Raw genomic sequence first — 20625 nt, 5'->3', positions numbered from 1 at the left:
CAATGAGATAAGCACTACACTAACCCAGAATTCAATAAACACGCCACAGACTCAATTTGTCTGGCACAACGATCTGGAAATCAGAAATAAAGCTAGCTGTAAGCAATCTTAAATTAGTACTAATCTCGCTTTAATTTAATCTCAGCTGGGGTGGCGTGAACCTCCTGCAGCTGGAAGTGTCTTAATAATGAAAAGACTCCCCGCTGCATCAGGCTGGGTCTGTCTAGTGACGGCCACTGGTCCTGCACCTTCAAGAGGAGGTTTACTGACTGGCTGTGTGATTCGAACTCTCCACAGGTGGTTAGCTTGGCCAGGTATTTAACCGTCTGCATGCCATTCTGAAAGGGGAGAATCTGCCTCACCAGAACATCGTGGAACAAAGCGCAGATGAAGCTGCTGCCTGCCTGCGCTCGCCGCTCCTCGTCACAGTAATAAGCTCAATCAAAGCAGGACACGGCAAGCAGGGTTTTCAATTACAGCCCGAGTGTTGAAAATGATCCTTGATATGAGTTTCTCATCGCTGCCATTATCTATTACAGCAGCCTCCTTCCGTTTTGAGCCAAAATCAATTTTAATTCCACTGAGCTCGCCCTCTCCGCTCCCTGACCAGGGGAATAAATTCACAAGACTCGTGGCACTAAAATAAATAAATAAATAAATAAATTAAAAAGCATATTCATCGTTTCACCAGAATGGCTGTGAAGAAATTGACAATTTGTTCTAATGCCTTCATTAAGAAAGTCACAGCAGAGAATAATCTGTAGTAATGAACTCATTTGTACAATTTGTATGGCTTTAGAGACAAAGAGCTTTGTTTTACATCCCTTAACCAAAGACAGATACAACATCTACTTTAGTATCGTATTAAAGAAGATATATAGAATCACATGGAAGCACACAAGATTTAGACAGGTACCCTTTCAACTATAAATCTGATCTCCTTAAATTAATCACATAGAAACTACACATTATAGCCCTGAGATCTGTTGGAAGTTCTTCATGATGTTGCAGTCTATTTCGTCTTGTAAACTATGAGAGAACTCGTTATCACCAGCACTGCCACACAAATGTAAAGGCAGACAATTCCGCCACCATTTGGAGGATACAGCAGTTAAGAGATAAGCGGGCATGAAAAGGTTTGGGTACTTTACACTTTTAATCAGGACCACCATCAGCACCAAAAAACGTTTAATAAAACAAAACAAGAATATTGTAAAAAAAAAAAAAGACCCAATATGCACAGAGGCAGTTAAACTGCAATGGTGACACCACCGCCTGTTACATGCTTTTCTTCATGTAGATTTAGATTGCTAGGAAACACACTGGAGCGTCACAGAGAGTTACAATAATCCATGAGCCCTGCGCACACAGTGTACCGCACCAGCAATCAATTACAACGTTTACATTAACCACCCATAGATACTTCCGCCAGCCTGGTGGACGTACAGCATCACACACTCTATAGTCTTGGCTTTTCAATTGACCCAACAGCAGCTTCAGGAGATGATCCACTTAGCCCTTTCCACCACATGGCAGACTGTCTGTATGATTGCGTTGCTGTGTTTGATGAGGACAGCCAAGGGCCTGCAGAGATTACGTGCTCCTCAGCGTCTCTCTCCTCCCGAGCCACTGAATCAGCCCATCTGCTGTGGAGGAGGAGGAGGAGGAGGAGGAGGATTGAACTCGCACACACAAATCATACATTCTGCTGCATGTTTCAAAAGCACACTTTCATCTCTAGCTGGGGATGCTTTCAGCTTATAAACAGCAGCAGCTTTATCACCGGCGGGTCAGTCCAGGGGCATTGTTGTGCTCTTCGGAAACTAGTTTTCGTTTCTCTGTTGGCAGGGCAACGGAATGGAACCGAGAACTACTTCCTGGTTCAAGTCAGCTGGAGGTCAAGGGGTGGGGTTTAGCAGAGTGATGTCATTTATTCCACGCTCCAGATTCTTGAAGCTGTTTTAAACGCATACAGAAAGACGGGTTCCTTACAATGGAAAGCACATCTGGGGGAGGTCTTCTCAGTTTGCCTGGCAGTCATACTTCCCTTTCCATCGAGGGCTGGTAGTTCATCTAACCCTGTCACTGTCTTAACCACCATCATTACCAGGTAATCACCAGTTCATTCATTAAATAACATGTTACTAAGAGAGATCGCAGCACACAGGGAAGTTGCAAGGGTGTCATGGTATCTGGGGCTCAGGCATGTGGGATGGAAAGCTGTTGTGAAGCCGCAGCGATGTGCTGCTTTTTCCTGGTTAGCTGAGGACTCCCTTCAGCTGGGTGGTGGAGGTACTGCAATGCACCAAACCAGAAGAGAGAGAGGGAGAGAGGAAGAGAGAGAGAGAGAGCTGCTTCACTGCTGTCCCTCCTGTTGCTGCTTGAACAAATCCCTCAATGAGCAGCACACTACATCAAACACACCAGCTGCAGCAAGAGAGCGAGAGAGAGACAGCTCACTTCTCAACTTCTTACAAGTTTATTCAATGTATGTCTTTGCACCAGGAGTGACTGACTAGAGCAGCTCTAACAGACAGAGAGGATTAAGAGAGAAGGAGGTAGAGACCTCCAAGTAGGAGGTTTAATACCTTCTGACATTGTGTGAACGAACCTGCAAACACAGCTCCAAACGCTGCCTATGTTTAAAACATGCAATAATTCCACAGGATTGAATCTGAAATCAAACATTCACAGCTGTTAAAACCAAACACGTCCCTACAAGAAGTCACCATTATTGAAGGCAGCAGTGCTTTTTAACGGCAATGGTATCACTGATGATGTGCAGAAAACACCAATGAAAGGTCTTGTAATTCCTGTATTAACGTGCCTCACCAGTGTTAGAATCTGCAAAGCAGCCGTCGCACGCGGATCCTGACGGCTCTTTTTGTTACGTCACACTTCCTGGGAGGCCAGAACAGAATCCACACACATCAGGTCACCACGGGGTCGTCTCCATGGTGAGAGTTCTACACATCCACTGTCATCCACCACACGTCGTTGACTTTCAACAGGATTTCTGACAGGACAGTTTCTGAGGTTCATTTAAAAATAGCGACACGAAATGATCCAGTCTGTCATCACGCTAACCTGCTTGAATCCTGAGCCCTTATTCTACCCTCGTCCCCCAAAGAACAAGAGGCAAGAAGCACCTTCAAACAGCTCCTCTGGACAGGCAACGGCTCTGTAAAGTAATAATATACTGCTTCGGACGTTTAGCAACACCATGGTCATCAGCAGGACTGCTGCACCAAAAAGAGCAACCTTTAATATCACAGGGCTGGATAAATAAAAATAAAAAAATCAATAAGCCACAAATACTGATAACAGACAGGCAGCTTCACTGGTGCGTTCAATGAGGGAAGATGACATGCTCTCTTATTTAGATTTGTGTTGTTCTTGTTGTGCTGCCAACCATCCTTGCTGAGTTATAGCGACCCCTGCTGGTAGAGGTAGGGGACTGCAGTCACTGTGATTGCTATTTTGCCAACTTGTTTTGCCTCCATATAAGCCCACAACCAGAAATGTATTTGTAATTCAGATACCTCCTATATAATGTGTGCCAAATTATCAAAAAAAAAAAAAAAATGATGCCCTTTTATTAACTAGTTTTGTAACATAAGAACTTGCAGGAAAAAAATGTTTCACTGGTGCAAGGACAGAAAAAAAATGGTGTCATATATTTCCTTTCTTCCCTAGTTTCTCTGTACTCCACCCCAACCCTGTACTGCCCTATTGGAAAGCTTCGTTTAATACGTGCCTGTACTCAGTATACAGGCCCATTATCAGTAAGATACCCAGTGGCTTCTGACCAGCGCATTTCATGACTGGGGAGCGTCTGTTCTATCGAGATGTTAATCCAGTTTCAAATGAAATGCATCCAGTCATGAATTGCAGAGCATTCCTCCACACTCGCAGTCCCTTGATGAAGCAGATCTGTGTTTGTGTTACTGTGTTTCAAAGCATTGCCACCCCTGCCCTCAGCTTGCATCTGCCATAAATCAGAGGCAGAAAACAGTGACCTGAAGCATCCTCCTTGAGCGCCGCCGCCACTGGCTCATTCTTTCTGATTTCAGATACCTATAAAAATGCAAATGTGCAGAGCAAAGCAGCCTCTCTCTGTGTGCTGCATTAATCAGAGAGCAAGGCCAGCGGAAAATACCGCATCTAATTCACAGCTCCAAAACAGCACTGTTGATGTACTGGGTCTAATGCATTCATTGATTCACACTCTTCATACAAAACAGAACCAAACTAATCTTACTGTTGCATTAATGATATGTATACTAGCAGTGCCCTACTCAGAAGAAGACGACACAACACTGACACGGAGTCCTGGCCCTCTCTCAATCAGAGGCACTTGCAATACAGACAGTCTATTCTGGCTCAATTGAACAGACCCCCCCCCCTCCTAGCGTTCTATTGCATATTGCATATTGTTCAGTTAAAAAATAATTAAACACAAGCTGCTACAGCGCGACAAACAGCGTCGTCATCGAGGGGAAAAAAAATCTAATAAAAACGCCACTTCTCCAGCAGCTCATAATAGCCCCGTTCCTTTCCCTGTTTCCAGATACAGTATTCTAGTGACTGATGTGTGATCCACTGGGACTCAAAGGCAGCCTGTTCCCTTCTCCTGTGGCATGCGCGCGCGCGGCTGCACCAGAAACATTCCATCGATTCTGACAAATGATTCAATGACGTCACACACAACGAAAGACAGCTGTTTTTAATTATTGTTATTAATTAACTCAGTTCGCCAAAAGATGCGCAAAAAATGGCGTTAAAAAATTAAAAGACTAACGGTACAGGTGTATATTGTATCGCTATATTTTGTAAATATATTTAGGAATTTCTTTAGAATCCAAAAATTTTACTGATTATGTCGACTTGATAAAGTTCAGTTGGTTATGCTGAAGGGGGAAAGGCATGTTCTAAAAATACAATACAGGAGCGTGCCAGCTCAGTCTATGTATCGTCGCTATTGAGTTCTATATTTTAATGCTGACGGGCTTCATTGACTTCAGATTACTCCCTCAACTAATCATCCCTTCAGAAAGCACTGTCCCATAGCTGCATGGATATACACTCTGCAATTAGGGTCAGCATTAACATATCGTCTTGCAGATGATCTGAATGCACCTGTATTTGTTGCACTAGGGCCAGCATTAACATGTCGTCTTGCAGAGATCTGAATGCACCTGTATTTGTTGCACTAGGGCCAGCATTAACATGTCGTCTTGCAGATGATCTGAATGCACCTGTATTTGTTGCACTAGGGCCAGCATTAACATATCGTCTTGCAGAGATCTGAATGCACCTGTATTTGTTGCAATTAGGGCCAGCATTAACATATCGTCTTGCAGAGATCTGAATGCACCTGTATTTGTTGCACTAGGGCCAGCATTAACATATCGTCTTGCAGAGATCTGAATGCACCTGTATTTATTGCACTAGGGCCAGCATTAACATATCGTCTTGCAGAGATCTGAATGCACCTGTATTTATTGCAGTTAGGGCCAGCATTAACATATCGTCTTGCAGATGATCTGAATGCACCTGTATTTGTTGCAATTAGGGCCAGCATTAACATATCGTCTTGCAGAGATCTGAATGCACCTGTATTTGTTGCACTAGTGCCAGCATTAACATATCGTCTTGCAGAGATCTGAATGCACCTGTATTTGTTGCAATTAGGGCCAGCATTAACATATCGTCTTGCAGAGGATCTGAATGCACCTGTATTTGTTGCACTAGTGCCAGCATTAACATATCGTCTTGCAGAGATCTGAATGCACCTGTATTTGTTGCAATTAGGGCCAGCATTAACATATCGTCTTGCAGAGGATCTGAATGCACCTGTATTTGTTGCACTAGGGCCAGCATTAACATATCGTCTTGCAGAGATCTGAATGCACCTGTATTTGTTGCAATTAGGGCCAGCATTAACATATCGTCTTGCAGAGATCTGAATGCACCTGTATTTGTTGCACTAGGGCCAGCATTAACATGTCGTCTTGCAGATGATCTGAATGCACATGTATTTGTAACGTGAGGTTTTGCGTAGCACGTGGCGCTCGTCCGTGCTGTACGTTGTAACTGCGACTGTTGCAGCCCTAATGCTTTGCCATCTAGGGAAAGCGATCCCTTGGTGCGCCTCTAGTCAGTTTGCCACGCAGGTAATTAGCTGTGCTGCTGTGTTCACAGTGTTTCCTCTCTGGGACCGCAAACACCACAGCCCCTATACTGTACATCAATAAGAACATGTTTCTACGAGACTGCAAAGATTAACAGCTGTGTTTATCAGTCAGCATAATTCAAGTACGTTTTCAAATGACTTCACTCTTTCCTTGGATGTCATGCGCCATCTTGTGGCCTGAAGAATAATTGCGCTGTGATTTTTCTTTCAAAGCAGAAACCACGGTGGAGTCTGTGGATGCATTCAGATAATGCCTCTGGAATTCACCAGCTCGCATTTCTTTACCGTGCGTTCACTGCGCTTTACCGTGCGTTCACTGCGCTTTACCGTGCGTTAACTGTGCTTTACTGCACTTTGCTATGCGTTTATGATGGTACACTTTTTTTTTAAGGGAAAGAAAGGTAAATAAGTGAAAAATAACACCACAAATAATCAGATTGGCCTTTGAATGCATTTCGAGTCTTTACGAGAACAAACACGGTTTAGATGTGCTGGTGATCTCACTCCAGTATGTACTAAAAAACAAAGGACCGTTCTGGGAGGCCACTTTTTAATGAGCCATCCTTTGGCACTCCACGGTGAGAAGAATCAGGCAATCTGAGGACAGAGTGATCCTCAGTGGGTTAGAACTGAGGCCCACTGTCTCTTTACAACAATGACCAAAGGGGCTCCGCTCCAGACTGCATTTCTGCACTGCAATTAACAAGACGTGGGGGGTGCAAGGAAGTTGGCTTGATGCTGCGTTGGTATTTGCAATACAAAAGACAGGCACTAGAGGGAGCCACACTCCATCAGACTTCACTGAGACCATCTCTAAAGAAATGCACAGGGAGTGGGATATGTGAAACACCTGCGCACTGTTTTGACTGATTCACTTGTTATGTAAATGGCAGATGGTTCTGAAACAGGAATGCACTGGGGACCGCTGTCTGCTGATGAGACTGCAGTCCCAAAATGTATCTGTTAAGAATCACCTGTGAGGTGTGTTCTGTAATATACAGTATAACAGTGTTGCTAGTCATGATAGGCAAGATAGCATATTCAAAAAGCGCTCGGCTGGCAGGTGCTTCCACAACCAAACCAGCCGTTATTAAGGACCAGGCAGCAGCAACTTTTCATATATAGCCTGGTCTTTGAAATTCCCTGCGTAGTCCAAACTGAATTATAAAGAAAGAACATATCTTTAACAGAAAGAAAAAGGGAGCAGCGATGATATTGCTAGTGCTAATAAGAGGTATGACGATGGATCTTAAATCCTTCAGTGATGTTCACAAACCCCCATCTCCCTCTGAAATGTGTGCCCTATAAGGAAGAGTTTGGACAGGAGGCTCCTGGGTTAAGCACAGTCCTGGAGTGACTAGACTGCAGCCACACTGCAATGTAATTGCTGTGTACTTGTGCATCTTCACACTCTCATCGCCTAGCCATCACTGAGCCAGGGGTTTCCATGGTGATGCAGCTCTGTGAGGTTCTCTAGACAGGGAGGGATCCAATCCCCCTTCTCCTCACCTCCACGCTCACTGACAGAGTCACGTAGAGACAGAGTGAGAGCGCTCTGCAGACAGGGAGGCAAAGCAGAGAGAGCGACTGCGCCAGCCCCCCTTCTCCTCACCTCCACCTCCACGCTCACTGACAGAGTCACTGAGAGACAGAGTGAGAGCGCTGTGCAGACAGGGAGGCAAAGCAGAGAGAGCGACTGCGCCAGCCCCCCTTCTCCTCACCTCCACCTCCACGCTCACTGACAGAGTCACTGAGAGACAGAGTGAGAGCGCTGTGCAGACAGGGAGGCAAAGCAGAGAGAGCGACTGCGCCAGCCCCCCTTCTCCTCACCTCCACCTCCACGCTCACTGACAGAGTCACTGAGAGACAGAGTGAGAGCGCTGTGCAGACAGGGAGGCAAAGCAGAGAGAGCGACTGCGCCAGCCCCCCTTCTCCTCACCTCCACCTCCACGCTCACTGACAGAGTCACTGAGAGACAGAGTGAGAGCGCTGTGCAGACAGGGAGGCAAAGCAGAGAGAGCGACTGCGCCAGCCCCCCTTCTCCTCACCTCCACCTCCACGCTCACTGACAGAGTCACTGAGAGACAGAGTGAGAGCGCTGTGCAGACAGGGAGGCAAAGCAGAGAGAGCGACTGCGCCAGCCCCCCTTCTCCTCACCTCCACCTCCACGCTCACTGACAGAGTCACTGAGAGACAGAGTGAGAGCGCTCTGCAGACAGGGAGGCAAAGCAGAGAGAGCGACTGCGCCAGCCCCCCTTCTCCTCACCGCTGTCACTGATAGCATTAGCATACAATATGCAAACAATATCAATAGTCAGCATGCATGAGCAGGATACTTCTGAGTGGGCTCCACTGGGGAGACCTGTGAACTTACAGAATGACTTCCTATTGTTGAGGAATAAAGAATCGTGCAGGTATTTGCTATAATTAGCAGGTAAGCCTGATCAATGCATTTTCCACTCACGAGAGCCCAGGCTCTTTGGGGTTTTAAACTCAGCCTTGGTACATACAGTAAGTGACACGTCATTTACAGTCTGTGAAACAGCTGCTGTGATCAGATGCATCCTTGTTAGCTTGCCTTCGCACTAGCCAGATGCCTCTCTGCCAGCGTACCAGCGAGTCGTGAATTTCAAACAGTTTTACTGGTGATTCAAGAGCTTGTCGGTGAAATTACAGGCTTTCTTTTGTTCTTGTGCCCTTCCATTTGAGTAATGCGTTGAAGCACGGGCTTTCTGAGAATAGAAGGGTGACTCCATCTCTCTCCCACGCACATCCTCGCACAATATGCACCTCAATTAACAGGAAACTACTGAGATACAGCTCGATTCTCGTGACTGTCTCTATGGAACGTGGTTTCTCTCTTTTTTTTTTGTTTTATGAGTGCTTGCCTTTGATCAAGGTGAACATTGTCCTCTCCATTCATCCTCAGAGCATGGCTAGTGGGAATCTCAGCTTCCCCACATTGTCCCACAAGTATGCCTCAATGGGCGCAGTTCAGTCTCCATGCCTCAAGCCTGCCCTGGACTGGAGGAAGCACCCTTTCCTGAATTCCAGAGAGAGCTGCTTGGCATGTGCATCAGGGCCACAGTTTAAAAAACAAATCAGCCATGATCCAGGTCAGCCAATTCCCAGTCCCTCCACTCTAACCACCAGACCACACTGCCTCCCAGTCCCTCCGCTCTAACCACCAGACTACACTGCCTCCCAGTCCCTCCGCTCTAACCACCAGACCACACTGCCTCCCAGTCCCTCCGCTCTAACCACCAGACCACACTGCCACCCAGTCCCTCCACTCTAACCACCAGACCACACTGCCTCCCAGTCCCTCCACCCTAACCACCACACCATCCTGGAATAAAACTCCTGATCTTGAAGTTGATTGAGCAAGAACGAAGCAACTTCCATCACGAGTGGCTTTTCATTTTGAACTCTCTCTCTCTCTCTCTCTCTCTCTCTCTCTCTCTCTCTCTCTCTCTCTCTCTCCCTGCCATGCAAGGTCAATACTATCGGATGTAGAGGAGCATTTAGCTGCAGCTGCATCCTACGACCGGCTATCTCGTTTCGCTAATCAATCCAGACCGGCTGATCGAGAACAATACGTTGCCCCTTCACAGCCAGCGTTGGATGCAAATGTTGCACTCTGTGCCTCTTATGACAATCAGGGCTATAAAGAGGTGCTGGTGGTCACAGCAGGGGGCGCTCTCCCTTCTCTGACATCATACAGAAAGACAAGACATTCTCACCTTCACAGTAAGTCCAACAACAGTCCAGGAGCACAGAGTTGGGACTAGACAGCCACTAACGACTCAACAAATCAGAGCACAAAGACGGCTTCCGACAACCCGTCTGGACCTGTTGAGAGTTCCTGTCACAGAACAATCACAGTAAGGGGTTTAGTGGGCTGCTAAGGGAGTTTGGCTTGGAGTGCACCACATTTCCTATGGTTCATTTCTCCCCTGTTAGATACTGGGTGTCTAGGTGTGATCTGGATGAGCCTTCATGGCCGTGTCTGCTGCTTAGATCATTATGTTCCATGCTTTGTAACTAGTCCAAGAAAATGGTGTATGAAAACATTTCAAAAGGCTGAAGCGTATCGCTTTTGCGTGACGGTTCTTAAAAGGGCAAGTGAAAAAAAAAAAGCTCTGTCTGATATATTCAGAAACAGCAACAGCAGCAGAGGATGGACACAGATTCGGGAAGCGAGAATCCGGGAATGCAGACGCAGCTACGACACACGCGCTCGCCAGCACAACTTGCAGGGGAATCAGAAATCCTGATTCTGTAATACTGCCCCTCCCCCCCTGACTGAGGAGGAGTTCTGGGATTATGACATGAATGAAAAGTGTAACATGCTCAAACGCTAACGGCTGCTGAAGGATCTCCGGAGTCACGCAGGACTGCCTTTCTAGCTGTCTGGAATCTCAAAGAGCACAGCTCTGAAATAGCATTCAGATGAACTGAGATTAGCACAGACAGAGCAGTGGACTGCAGGCACACTGATTCAGATGAGGTGCTGGATGTTAAACGCTGGCTAGCTGGGGGAATGGAGGAAGCCTGCCATGGCCTGGGGTACCGGGAGAGCTTCTTCTTCCCACTGTTAATCACTGTTAATCACTGTTAATTACTGTTAATTACTGTTAATCACTGTTAATCACTGTTAATCACTGTTAATCATATTATTGTACTACATTGTACTACATTTACTTGCATAATGGCATTTTTTTGGCATCTTTGATTGGGATTTCAACTCAGCACACAGTGACCCCCGCCTGTCTAACAGCACATGGGAAAGTAGCATTATTCTTAGTATATTAAACACGCCTGTTTTGATGTGTCTTAGACACCAGTTCTTGTTTTACAACAAAGACAAGCCTGATTATTGAATTATTGTGTGTGTGTGCGTGTGTGTGTGTGTGCTTCTGGCTGTGTGTCTGTGTGTGTGTGTGTGTGTATGGCTCAGTGTGTGTGTGTGTGTGTGTACGTCTCAGTGTGTGTGTGTGTGTATGTCTCGGTGTGTGTGTGTGTATGTCTCGGTGTGTGTGTGTGTATGTCTCGGTGTGTGTGTGTGTATGTCTCAGTGTGTGTGTGTGTGTATGTCTCAGTGTGTGTGTGTATGTCTCAGTGTGTGTGTGTGTGTATGTCTCAGTGTGTGTGTGTGTATGTCTCGGTGTGTGTGTGTGTATGTCTCAGTGTGTGTGTGTGTGTGTACGTCTCAGTGTGTGTGTGTGTGTATGTCTCGGTGTGTGTGTGTGTATGTCTCGGTGTGTGTGTGTGTATGTCTCAGTGTGTGTGTGTGTGTATGTCTCAGTGTGTGTGTGTATGTCTCAGTGTGTGTGTGTGTGTATGTCTCAGTGTGTGTGTGTATGTCTCAGTGTGTGTGTGTGTATGTCTCAGTGTGTGTGTGTGTATGTCTCAGTGTGTGTGTGTATGGCTCAGTGTGTGTGTGTGTGTGTCTCAGTGTGTGTGTGTGTATGTCTCGGTGTGTGTGTGTGTATGTCTCAGTGTGTGTGTGTGTATGTCTCAGTGTGTGTGTGTGTATGTCTCAGTGTGTGTGTGTGTGTGTCTCAGTGTGTGTGTGTGTATGTCTCAGTGTGTGTGTGTGTGTGTGTCTCAGTGTGTGTGTGTGTATGTCTCAGTGTGTGTGTGTGTATGTCTCAGTGTGTGTGTGTGTGTATGTCTCAGTGTGTGTGTGTGTGTATGGCTCAGTGTGTGTGTGTGTATGTCTCAGTGTGTGTGTGTGTATGTCTCAGTGTGTGTGTGTGTGTGTATGTCTCAGTGTGTGTGTGTATGTCTCAGTGTGTGTGTGTGTATGTCTCAGTGTGTGTGTGTGTATGTCTCAGTGTGTGTGTGTGTGTATGTCTCAGTGTGTGTGTGTGTGTATGTCTCAGTGTGTGTGTGTGTATGTCTCAGTGTGTGTGTGTGTATGTCTCAGTGTGTGTGTGTGTGTATGTCTCAGTGTGTGTGTGTGTATGTCTCAGTGTGTGTGTGTGTATGTCTCAGTGTGTGTGTGTGTGTATGGCTCAGTGTGTGTGTGTGTATGTCTCAGTGTGTGTGTGTGTATGTCTCAGTGTGTGTGTGTGTATGTCTCAGTGTGTGTGTGTATGGCTCAGTGTGTGTGTGTATGTCTCAGTGTGTGTGTGTGTGTGTATGTCTCAGTGTGTGTGTGTATGTCTCAGTGTGTGTGTGTGTATGTCTCAGTGTGTGTGTGTGTGTATGTCTCAGTGTGTGTGTGTGTGTTAATCACACAAGGGAGACTGTTTGTTTCCATGCCGATCTCAAAACAGGACATTATCAACACAGGAAACTCTTGCCCAAGCAGTGTGCTTTTGACACAGCTAATAAATATGTCAGTTCAGAAAGCAGGCAGCAGCGTGGAACTAAATGAAATGGGATGCATTGGGTGCTGCGTTTCTGATGCTGACATGGTATTTCATATTTACAATAGATACATTTCTACAGGGTGGCACAGGTCTTCATGCACTGGTGCACCTGGGGTCGCTGGCAGAGGAATGAATCAATACATGACAGCATGGAGGAGGAGAGCTGATCGATGGCAGCTGTGCTTCTACCAGAACCAAGACCATGAGAAGAGCTCTCAAGGAAAGATACAACCCTGAACCCTGAGTCTGGATATCTGAACCCTTCCTGCTATGTTTCCAGCACACCCCTTTACAATTCCAGGGGACTCAGTCTGGATATCTGAACCCTTCCTGCTGTGTTTCCAGCACACCCCTTTACAATTCCAGGGGTCTCAGTCCGGATATCTGAACCCTTCCTGCTGTGTTTCCAGCACACCCCTTTACAATTCCAGGGGTCTCAGTCCGGATATCTGAACCCTTCCTGCTGTGTTTCCAGCACACCCCTTTACAATTCCAGGGGTCTCAGTCCGGATATCTGAACCCTTCCTGCTGTGTTTCCAGCACACCCCTTTACAATTCCAGGGGTCTCAGTCCGGATATCTGAACCCTTCCTGCTGTGTTTCCAGCACACCCCTTTACAATTCCAGGGGACTCAGTCTGGATATCTGAACCCTTCCTGCTGTGTTTCCAGCACACCCCTTTACAATTCCAGGGGTCTCAGTCTGGATATCTGAACCCTTCCTGCTGTGTTTCCAGCAGACCCCATTAAACTGATCCATCACTGCATTGATCGCTTTGTTCATACGCTTGCTAGTTGGTTTTAAAGTATTGACCCTGGGAGGACCTGCTGAGATTGAGAAGCTCTTGTTTACACTCAGTGCAGTTAAAAGCAGCGGGAATAGAAAGAAAACAACACATATGAAGATGCTTTCATGTTTAGATTGGGATCAAACCATTTTGAAGCATTCTCTTTATTAACACAGGCTACGTGGTTGTGTGGTGATGTCATAACGGCTAGCATTCTCTTTATTAACACAGGCTTCGTGGTTGTGTGGTGATGTCATAACGGCTAGCATTCTCTTTATTAACACAGGCTACGTGGTTGTGTGGTGATGTCATAACGGCTAGCATTCTCTTTATTAACACAGGCTACGTGGTTGTGTGGTGATGTCATAATGGCTAGCATTCTCTTTATTAACACAGGCTTCGTGGTTGTGTGGTGATGTCATAACGGCTAGCATTCTCTTTATTAACACAGGCTACGTGGTTGTGTGGTGATGTCATAACGGCTAGCATTCTCTTTATTAACACAGGCTACGTGGTTGTGTGGTGATGTCATAACGGCTAGCATTCTCTTTATTAACACAGGCTACGTGGTTGTGTGGTGATGTCATAACGGCTAGCATTCTCTTTATTAACACAGGCTTCGTGGTTGTGTGGTGATGTCATAACGGCTAGCATTCTCTTTATTAACACAGGCTTCGTGGTTGTGTGGTGATGTCATAACGGCTAGCATTCTCTTTATTAACACAGGCTTCGTGGTTGTGTGGTGATGTCATAACGGCTAGCATTCTCTTTATTAACACAGGCTACGTGGTTGTGTGGTGATGTCAAAACGGCTAGCATTCTCTTTATTAACACAGGCTACGTGGTTGTGTGGTGATGTCATAACGGCTAGCATTCTCTTTATTAACACAGGCTACGTGGTTGTGTGGTGATGTCATAACGGCTAGAATTCTCTTTATTAACACAGGCTTCGTGGTTGTGTGGTGATGTCATAACGGCTAGCATTCTCTTTATTAACACAGGCTTCGTGGTTGTGTGGTGATGTCATAACGGCTAGCATTCTCTTTATTAACACAGGCTACGTGGTTGTGTGGTGATGTCATAACGGCTAGAATTCTCTTTATTAACACAGGCTTCGTGGTTGTGTGGTGATGTCATAACGGCTAGCATTCTCTTTATTAACACAGGTTACGTGGTTGTGTGGTGATGTCATAACGGCTAGAATTCTCTTTATTAACACAGGCTTCGTGGTTGTGTGGTGATGTCATAACGGCTAGCATTCTCTTTATTAACACAGGCTTTGTGGTTGTGTGGTGATGTCATAACGGCTAGCATTCTCTTTATTAACACAGGCTTCGTGGTTGTGTGGTGATGTCATAACGGCTAGCATTCTCTTTATTAACACAGGCTACGTGGTTGTGTGGTGATGTCATAACGGCTAGCATTCTCTTTATTAACACAGGCTACGTGGTGTGTGGTGATGTCATAACGGCTAGCATTCTCTTTATTAACACAGGCTTCGTGGTTGTGTGGTGATGTCATAACGGCTAGCATTCTCTTTATTAACACAGGCTTCGTGGTTGTGTGGTGATGTCATAACGGCTAGCATTCTCTTTATTAACACAGGCTACGTGGTTGTGTGGTGATGTCATAACGGCTAGCATTCTCTTTATTAACACAGGCTACGTGGTGTGTGGTGATGTCATAACGGCTAGCATTCTCTTTATTAACACAGGCTACGTGGTTGTGTGGTGATGTCATAACGGCTAGCATTATGGTCCGTGTGCCTTGCTCTACACAGTCATGGCTTTACAAACCTCTAAAAGGTCACCTTGAAGTCTTCTTTTATTCATCAATAAGGAGAGCAGCCTTTAACCTTTCTGTGTAATCATGTGCGGCTGGGAACGTCCTGTGTTGCACATGCTCTCCTGCAGTAATGTCATGCTCCAATTTTACTCCAATAACCTGCTTCAATCACACTTATTTAACAGCGTCACCCCCAGGTTTAGTCATTTCACCCACCCAGTTCCTACTATCTATTTTAAACGTGCTTCATAACAACTAACAACATTCAATACTAATGTCCAGTTTCAGGTAGAAACTCCACCAGTAAAATTCCACCTGGGATAATAATAATAATAAGGGCTCAACAGGTTTCAGGGCTAGTCTTCAGCACCCAGCAGTGATAAGGAACCCGCTTCTACTTGCTTACCATAGGGACTGTGGGCAGCTCCAGTAAAGTTTATTTAGCTAAATGTATTTAGACGACGTAATATATTTTCACAGCAAGTCACAAGACTCGCTTGTAACTAAAGAGCAGGGCATTATTATGATCAGGTGTTCTGAAAATCAATCAATTTCATTATTACTATAATCATCATCAACATCATCATCATCATCATCATCATCATCATCATATTATTATTATTATTATTATTATTATTATTGTTGTTATTATTATTATTATTATTATTATTATTATTATTATTGTTCAGTTGTTATTTCATTCTTTATTCAAGGCATGCTTACAGGTGCTCATTATACCAATGTGCTGGACTGATAATGATTTTTTGCACAGCAGTACAGCACTGTGTAGTAGCTTACCTTTGCCCGGTTCCTGGGCTGTGCCGCTGGTGCATTTGTCTGGAGACCCCGCTGTCGGTTCATCACACTCAAATAACTGATTTATTTCCCCTTTCTTTCCTCCAAGACCCCACGCCTCCTGATTCTTGCCTGCAAACGCCGTGACAGTAAACCTCTGGCTCATCTTTGAGAGGGGTGCAGACGGCTCGACGCGCCTTGTACAGTCTGCGCTGATGATGGAATTAACGGGGAGGACAGGCGAGCACGGAGCTCCGGCGAGGATGTAACGGTAACGTTTTAAACGTCAGCTCTGTCTGTCTGTCGGTCAGTCTGTCTTCTCTCGCTCTCGATCTCTCTCTACCGCACTCTCTTCTCCAGCAGTAGTAGAGCCGGGACTCAGAAGAACAAGCAAGCCCATCAACCTGTGTCTATGCCGAGGCTTTCTCCTGGGTCCTAACGCACGCCCACACCTCCTCACGTTTGAAGTGCGGGGTTTCTACAGATCAGAGGGGCTCAAATTTGATTACTGTTGATGGACAGCTGATTATTCGAGTAAAGATCGGCACTTCAAAAAACAAACAAGCCTAAAAAAACACATTATTATTATTATTATTATTATTATTATTATTATTATTATTATTATTATTATTATTATTATTATGTATTTACTTACAGACACCTTAATACTACTACTACTACTACTAATAATAATAATAATAATAATAATAATAATAATAATAATAATAATAATAATAAACACCTGGTTAAATATGGTACTGGTTCTAACTGGTCATGCTGGTTTAAGTCAGTTTACAGTCAAATGCTCGGTTGCCTTCCTTCTTGAATGTGATTGTTATAAACCTGTGTTTTTATATTAGATACACGCTGATTTTCACCCACTTCTGATTAAAAGGAGCTACACCGTTGAATTATTCTTTTTTAAAACCATATATATTATAAAAACTGTAGTACAGGGTGCAGTGTCATACACGCTGCTGCTCAAGGTCAGCGTGGCCAGACAGCTGCTCGGACCTGTCGTGGAGTCGATCTCTGATAATATTGTTCAGCAATGCTACATCCCCTTGGGACAGGACTTTTTATTTTATTTTTAGAAATGTAAAAACCGTTTGTTCTAGAAATTACCGTGCCAGTACTCTGAAAGAAACCCTATCGATCGGTGTGCATTATAAAATAGATACAAAGATAGGAAACATCACATTGCACGCGTGTGCACACAGGACGGAAGGGATATATTAACAGTGTGCGATACCGTGCATCCCACACACACACTGCACGCGTGTGCATGCTGTAATGTGCCCCTGTCTAAAGACCTGACCCGACCTCGACCTGCGTGAAGCAAGGTGTACCCGGCACTGAGTGCTGCTGCCTCGGAGACTGTCTGGAGCCGAGGCTCGTGACAATCACTCTGCACCCCCGCCCAGGCCAGAACCTTCATCAAGCTCCTGGACCCCTCTTCCAAATCATTTTCCACCGGCTGGCTTTTCACAAAAACACATCGTTTAGTCATTCATGCAATCACTCATTTATTCATGCGTCCGTCTCGGGTTCCTTGCTTGCACAAGCGGCTGACAATATTCAGGTGCTGTTTGACTTTCCCCACACTAGATGGCGCAAGTTGCACGGAAAATATCCTGTCTCTTCAGAGTTCCTCTCTTGCTTTGAACATTGTATCTTATGTTATATTGCGTTGAATTTTTTTTTTTTTTGTAGTCATGTACTGTAAAAAGGAGATTAAAAATCTGAACACGTGTGACTAAGGATTCAAATGCATTTTCGACCCCCTTCAATTGTAAGCCACACTTGCAATGATTGTATAACTATAACTGATATAACTAATTTGTCTGTTTCAGTATCACATTCCCATCAATCTATCTTCCTGCAGTCTATTAAGAGTAATTCAGTGTTGATTGACAGATAGTATTTGACAGGCCCACAAAGATTGGGTTGTGGATATCCTGAGTGCTATTGAGTCCTCGGACTCCGGGAGGCTGCGTTCAATACAGGAGGAATCGGCGCCGCCCCAAATCCTATTACTGTATTGAGCAAAGGGAGCTGTGCGGAGGAGCGGGTCTTGAACCAGGGATTGAGTTTCTGCAAAGAGCAGTGTAATAATGTTAGAGTTTACTCGCTTCCTTAGTGCACAAACCTGCCAGCTAAATAATATACACTCGAGGCAAACCTTTCCAAAACACAGCCTCTTCTTCGGATGTTCTAATGGAATTATCTTTGTAAGTGAACTTGTGTTAGCTGGCAGTTTGGCAGACAGGTTTCTGATAGAGGACGAGTCCTGCTGAGTCGCTTGTTTTAGAATTAGGAATGTTCTCCTCCGATCACCGCCCTGACTAACGAATCGTCTCTGTGTTTGCACCGGAACTAAAGCTAAATACCTTCAAGCAGGCTCTGTTTAGCTCCTTTTGCTTTTTATTTTCAGATACGTGAATTAATCGAGATTTTTTAAGTTTATTTTTGTATTTTTGTCTACTACTTCTCTGTAGTTTCCATGCTTTCTGTAGTGATGGAATGGTTTTTATCCAACTTAAACTAGTTCCATTCCGTACATTACAGAAATCAAAAGCTGCAGTGTATCATGACATATCCTACGGCAATGGAGGGATCTGATTGGTTGGAAAGGTTGTGATGGTGTACTAATGGATAGATAGATAGACAGACAGATAGATAGGTCCCTATCTGTGTCTGTCCCTCTCTCTGTCTGTCCCTCTCTGTGTCTGTCTCTCTCTCTGTCTGGCCTTCTCTCTGTCTGTCCCTCTCTGTGTCTGTCCCTCTCTGTGTCTGTCCCTCTTTGTCTGTCTCTCTCTCTCTGTCCCTCTCTGTCTGTCCCTCTGTCTGTCCCTCTGTCTGTCTCTCTCTCTGTCTGTCCCTCTCTGTGTCTCGCTCTCTGTGTGTCTCTCTCTCTCTGTGTGTCTCTCTCTCTGTCTGTCCCTCTCTGTGTCTCTCTCTCTGTCTGTCCCTCTGTCTGTCTCTCTCTCTGTCTGTCCCTCTCTGTGTCTGTCCCTCTTTGTCTGTCTCTCTCTCTCTGTCCCTCTCTCTGTCTGTCCCTCTCTGTCTGTCCCTCTCTGTGTCTGTCCCTCTCTGTCTGTCTCTCTCTCTCTGTCTGTCCCTCTGTCTGTCTGTCCCTCTCTCTGTCTGTCCCTCTCTGTGTATGAATACAAGGTGTGTTAATGGGACGGTAGGGCGTCAGTATTCTTGGGTCAGGGTGTAGCAGTGGCAGAATAATGATGAGCATTGTCTGGAATGGCCACTGGGTGTCACTAGCGCACGTTGTTCTGCTGTGCTGTTAGTGGTGCAGACAGGGCATGCTGGTTTGTAGATGTGGGTGCTGTTTCTTATTACTAGAATCTAAGGATGTGATTTTTTTTTTTTTAAGTTTTGGTCTCGGTCCTGCATTGCATTGCAAGAAAACAACCATTTGCTGATGCTGTGAGTTTAACAAAGATTTAAACATGGTTTGTGTTTTTGGGGTCTGGAGTATGACATCAGCACTAACGCTTGGTACTTCCGTCATACAAACAAAGGCACTGAAAGGAGTGTTGCACCGTTTCTGGTGCTCAAGGACTGAGGCTGTGTGAACAGCCCACGTGCCCGCAGAGCTCACTTACTCCAGGGCTGGGACTTGTTTAAATAACACAAAAAGAAACGCAGCTCGATCTCATAAGCATCGCACACTCTTCTAAACGTTTCCCCTACAGCAAAGTGTAATAAAGCACAGTGAAAGCATGGCAAGGCACGGTAAAGCATATTAAACATGGCAAACCAGGATAGAGTGCAGATTATAGCACTGGGGATAGCATGGGAACACGGTTTCCATATCTAGTAACATCGCGCTGTGAACACCACTGTGATTACACATGTGGAGGGACTGTAACAGCTGCTGAGCAGCGTGGACTCTTTACTTTCACAAGCGTTTCACACTTACTGCAGCAGTAATACAAGCTGAAGTGCAAATGATAAGGGCCAGTACAGCGTGTAGGGAAGCCTGTGCTGTGTTTCATACGGGACAGGGGAGCGCACAGCACATGGGATATTGTGAGGAGTGAGGAAGTCAGGGGAGTGCTGAGCATCAGTCATTCTCACAAGCTGACCACCCCCTGACTCCACTGGAGGACAGCTGATAAAGTTAACCTTAAATAATGCTTACAGAAACCAGGACCAGCAGACACACTGCTGGCACACAGAGAGTGGGGAGGGGATGGAATGGGATACCTAGTCATGTTGCTGAAGGAGACTCTTCTTCACACAGAGAGTGGTGAGGGGATGGAATGGGTTACCTAGTCATGTTGCCGAAGGAGACTCTTCTTCATGCAGAGAGTGGTGAGGGGATGGAATGGGTTACCTAGTCATGTTGTTAAAGGAGACTCTTCTTCATGCAGAGAGTGGTGAGGGGATGGAATGGGTTACCTAGTCATGTTGTTGAAGGAGACTCTTCTTCATGCAGAGAGTGGTGAGGGGATGGAATGGGTTACATAGTCATGTTGTTGAAGGAGACTCTTCTTCACACAGAGGGTGGTGAGGGGATGGAATGGGTTACCTAGTCATGTTGTTGAAGGAGACTCTTCTTCACACAGAGAGTGGTGAGGGGATGGAATGGGTTACCAAGTCATGTTGCTGAAGGAGACTCTTCTTCACACAGAGAGTGGGGAGGGGATGGAATGGGTTACATAG

General features: G+C 45.5%; 1 protein-coding gene across 2 annotated transcripts in view; it reads right to left on the bottom strand.

Annotated features, from left to right (window-relative positions):
• The window catches only part of LOC117423729 (solute carrier family 12 member 5-like), a 99719-nt gene extending 83275 nt beyond the window's left edge, over positions 1-16444 (bottom strand). The window contains exon 1 of one of the 2 annotated variants that reach the window (XM_058990697.1): positions 15946-16444. In XM_058990697.1, coding sequence (XP_058846680.1) covers positions 15946-16108 — 163 coding nt within the window. In that variant the 5' untranslated portion in view covers positions 16109-16444. The remainder of the gene's footprint in view (positions 1-15945) is intronic. The other variant, XM_058990698.1, reaches the window with a different exon arrangement.
• Between the last annotated feature and the right edge of the window lie 4181 nt (positions 16445-20625).

Source organism: Acipenser ruthenus, chromosome 18, assembly GCF_902713425.1.
Source record: "Acipenser ruthenus chromosome 18, fAciRut3.2 maternal haplotype, whole genome shotgun sequence".
In the NCBI taxonomy this organism is placed as follows: domain Eukaryota; kingdom Metazoa; phylum Chordata; class Actinopteri; order Acipenseriformes; family Acipenseridae; genus Acipenser; species Acipenser ruthenus.
The sequence above is the reverse complement of the archived record's forward strand: the minus strand, read 5'-3'. Positions and strand labels throughout refer to the sequence as shown.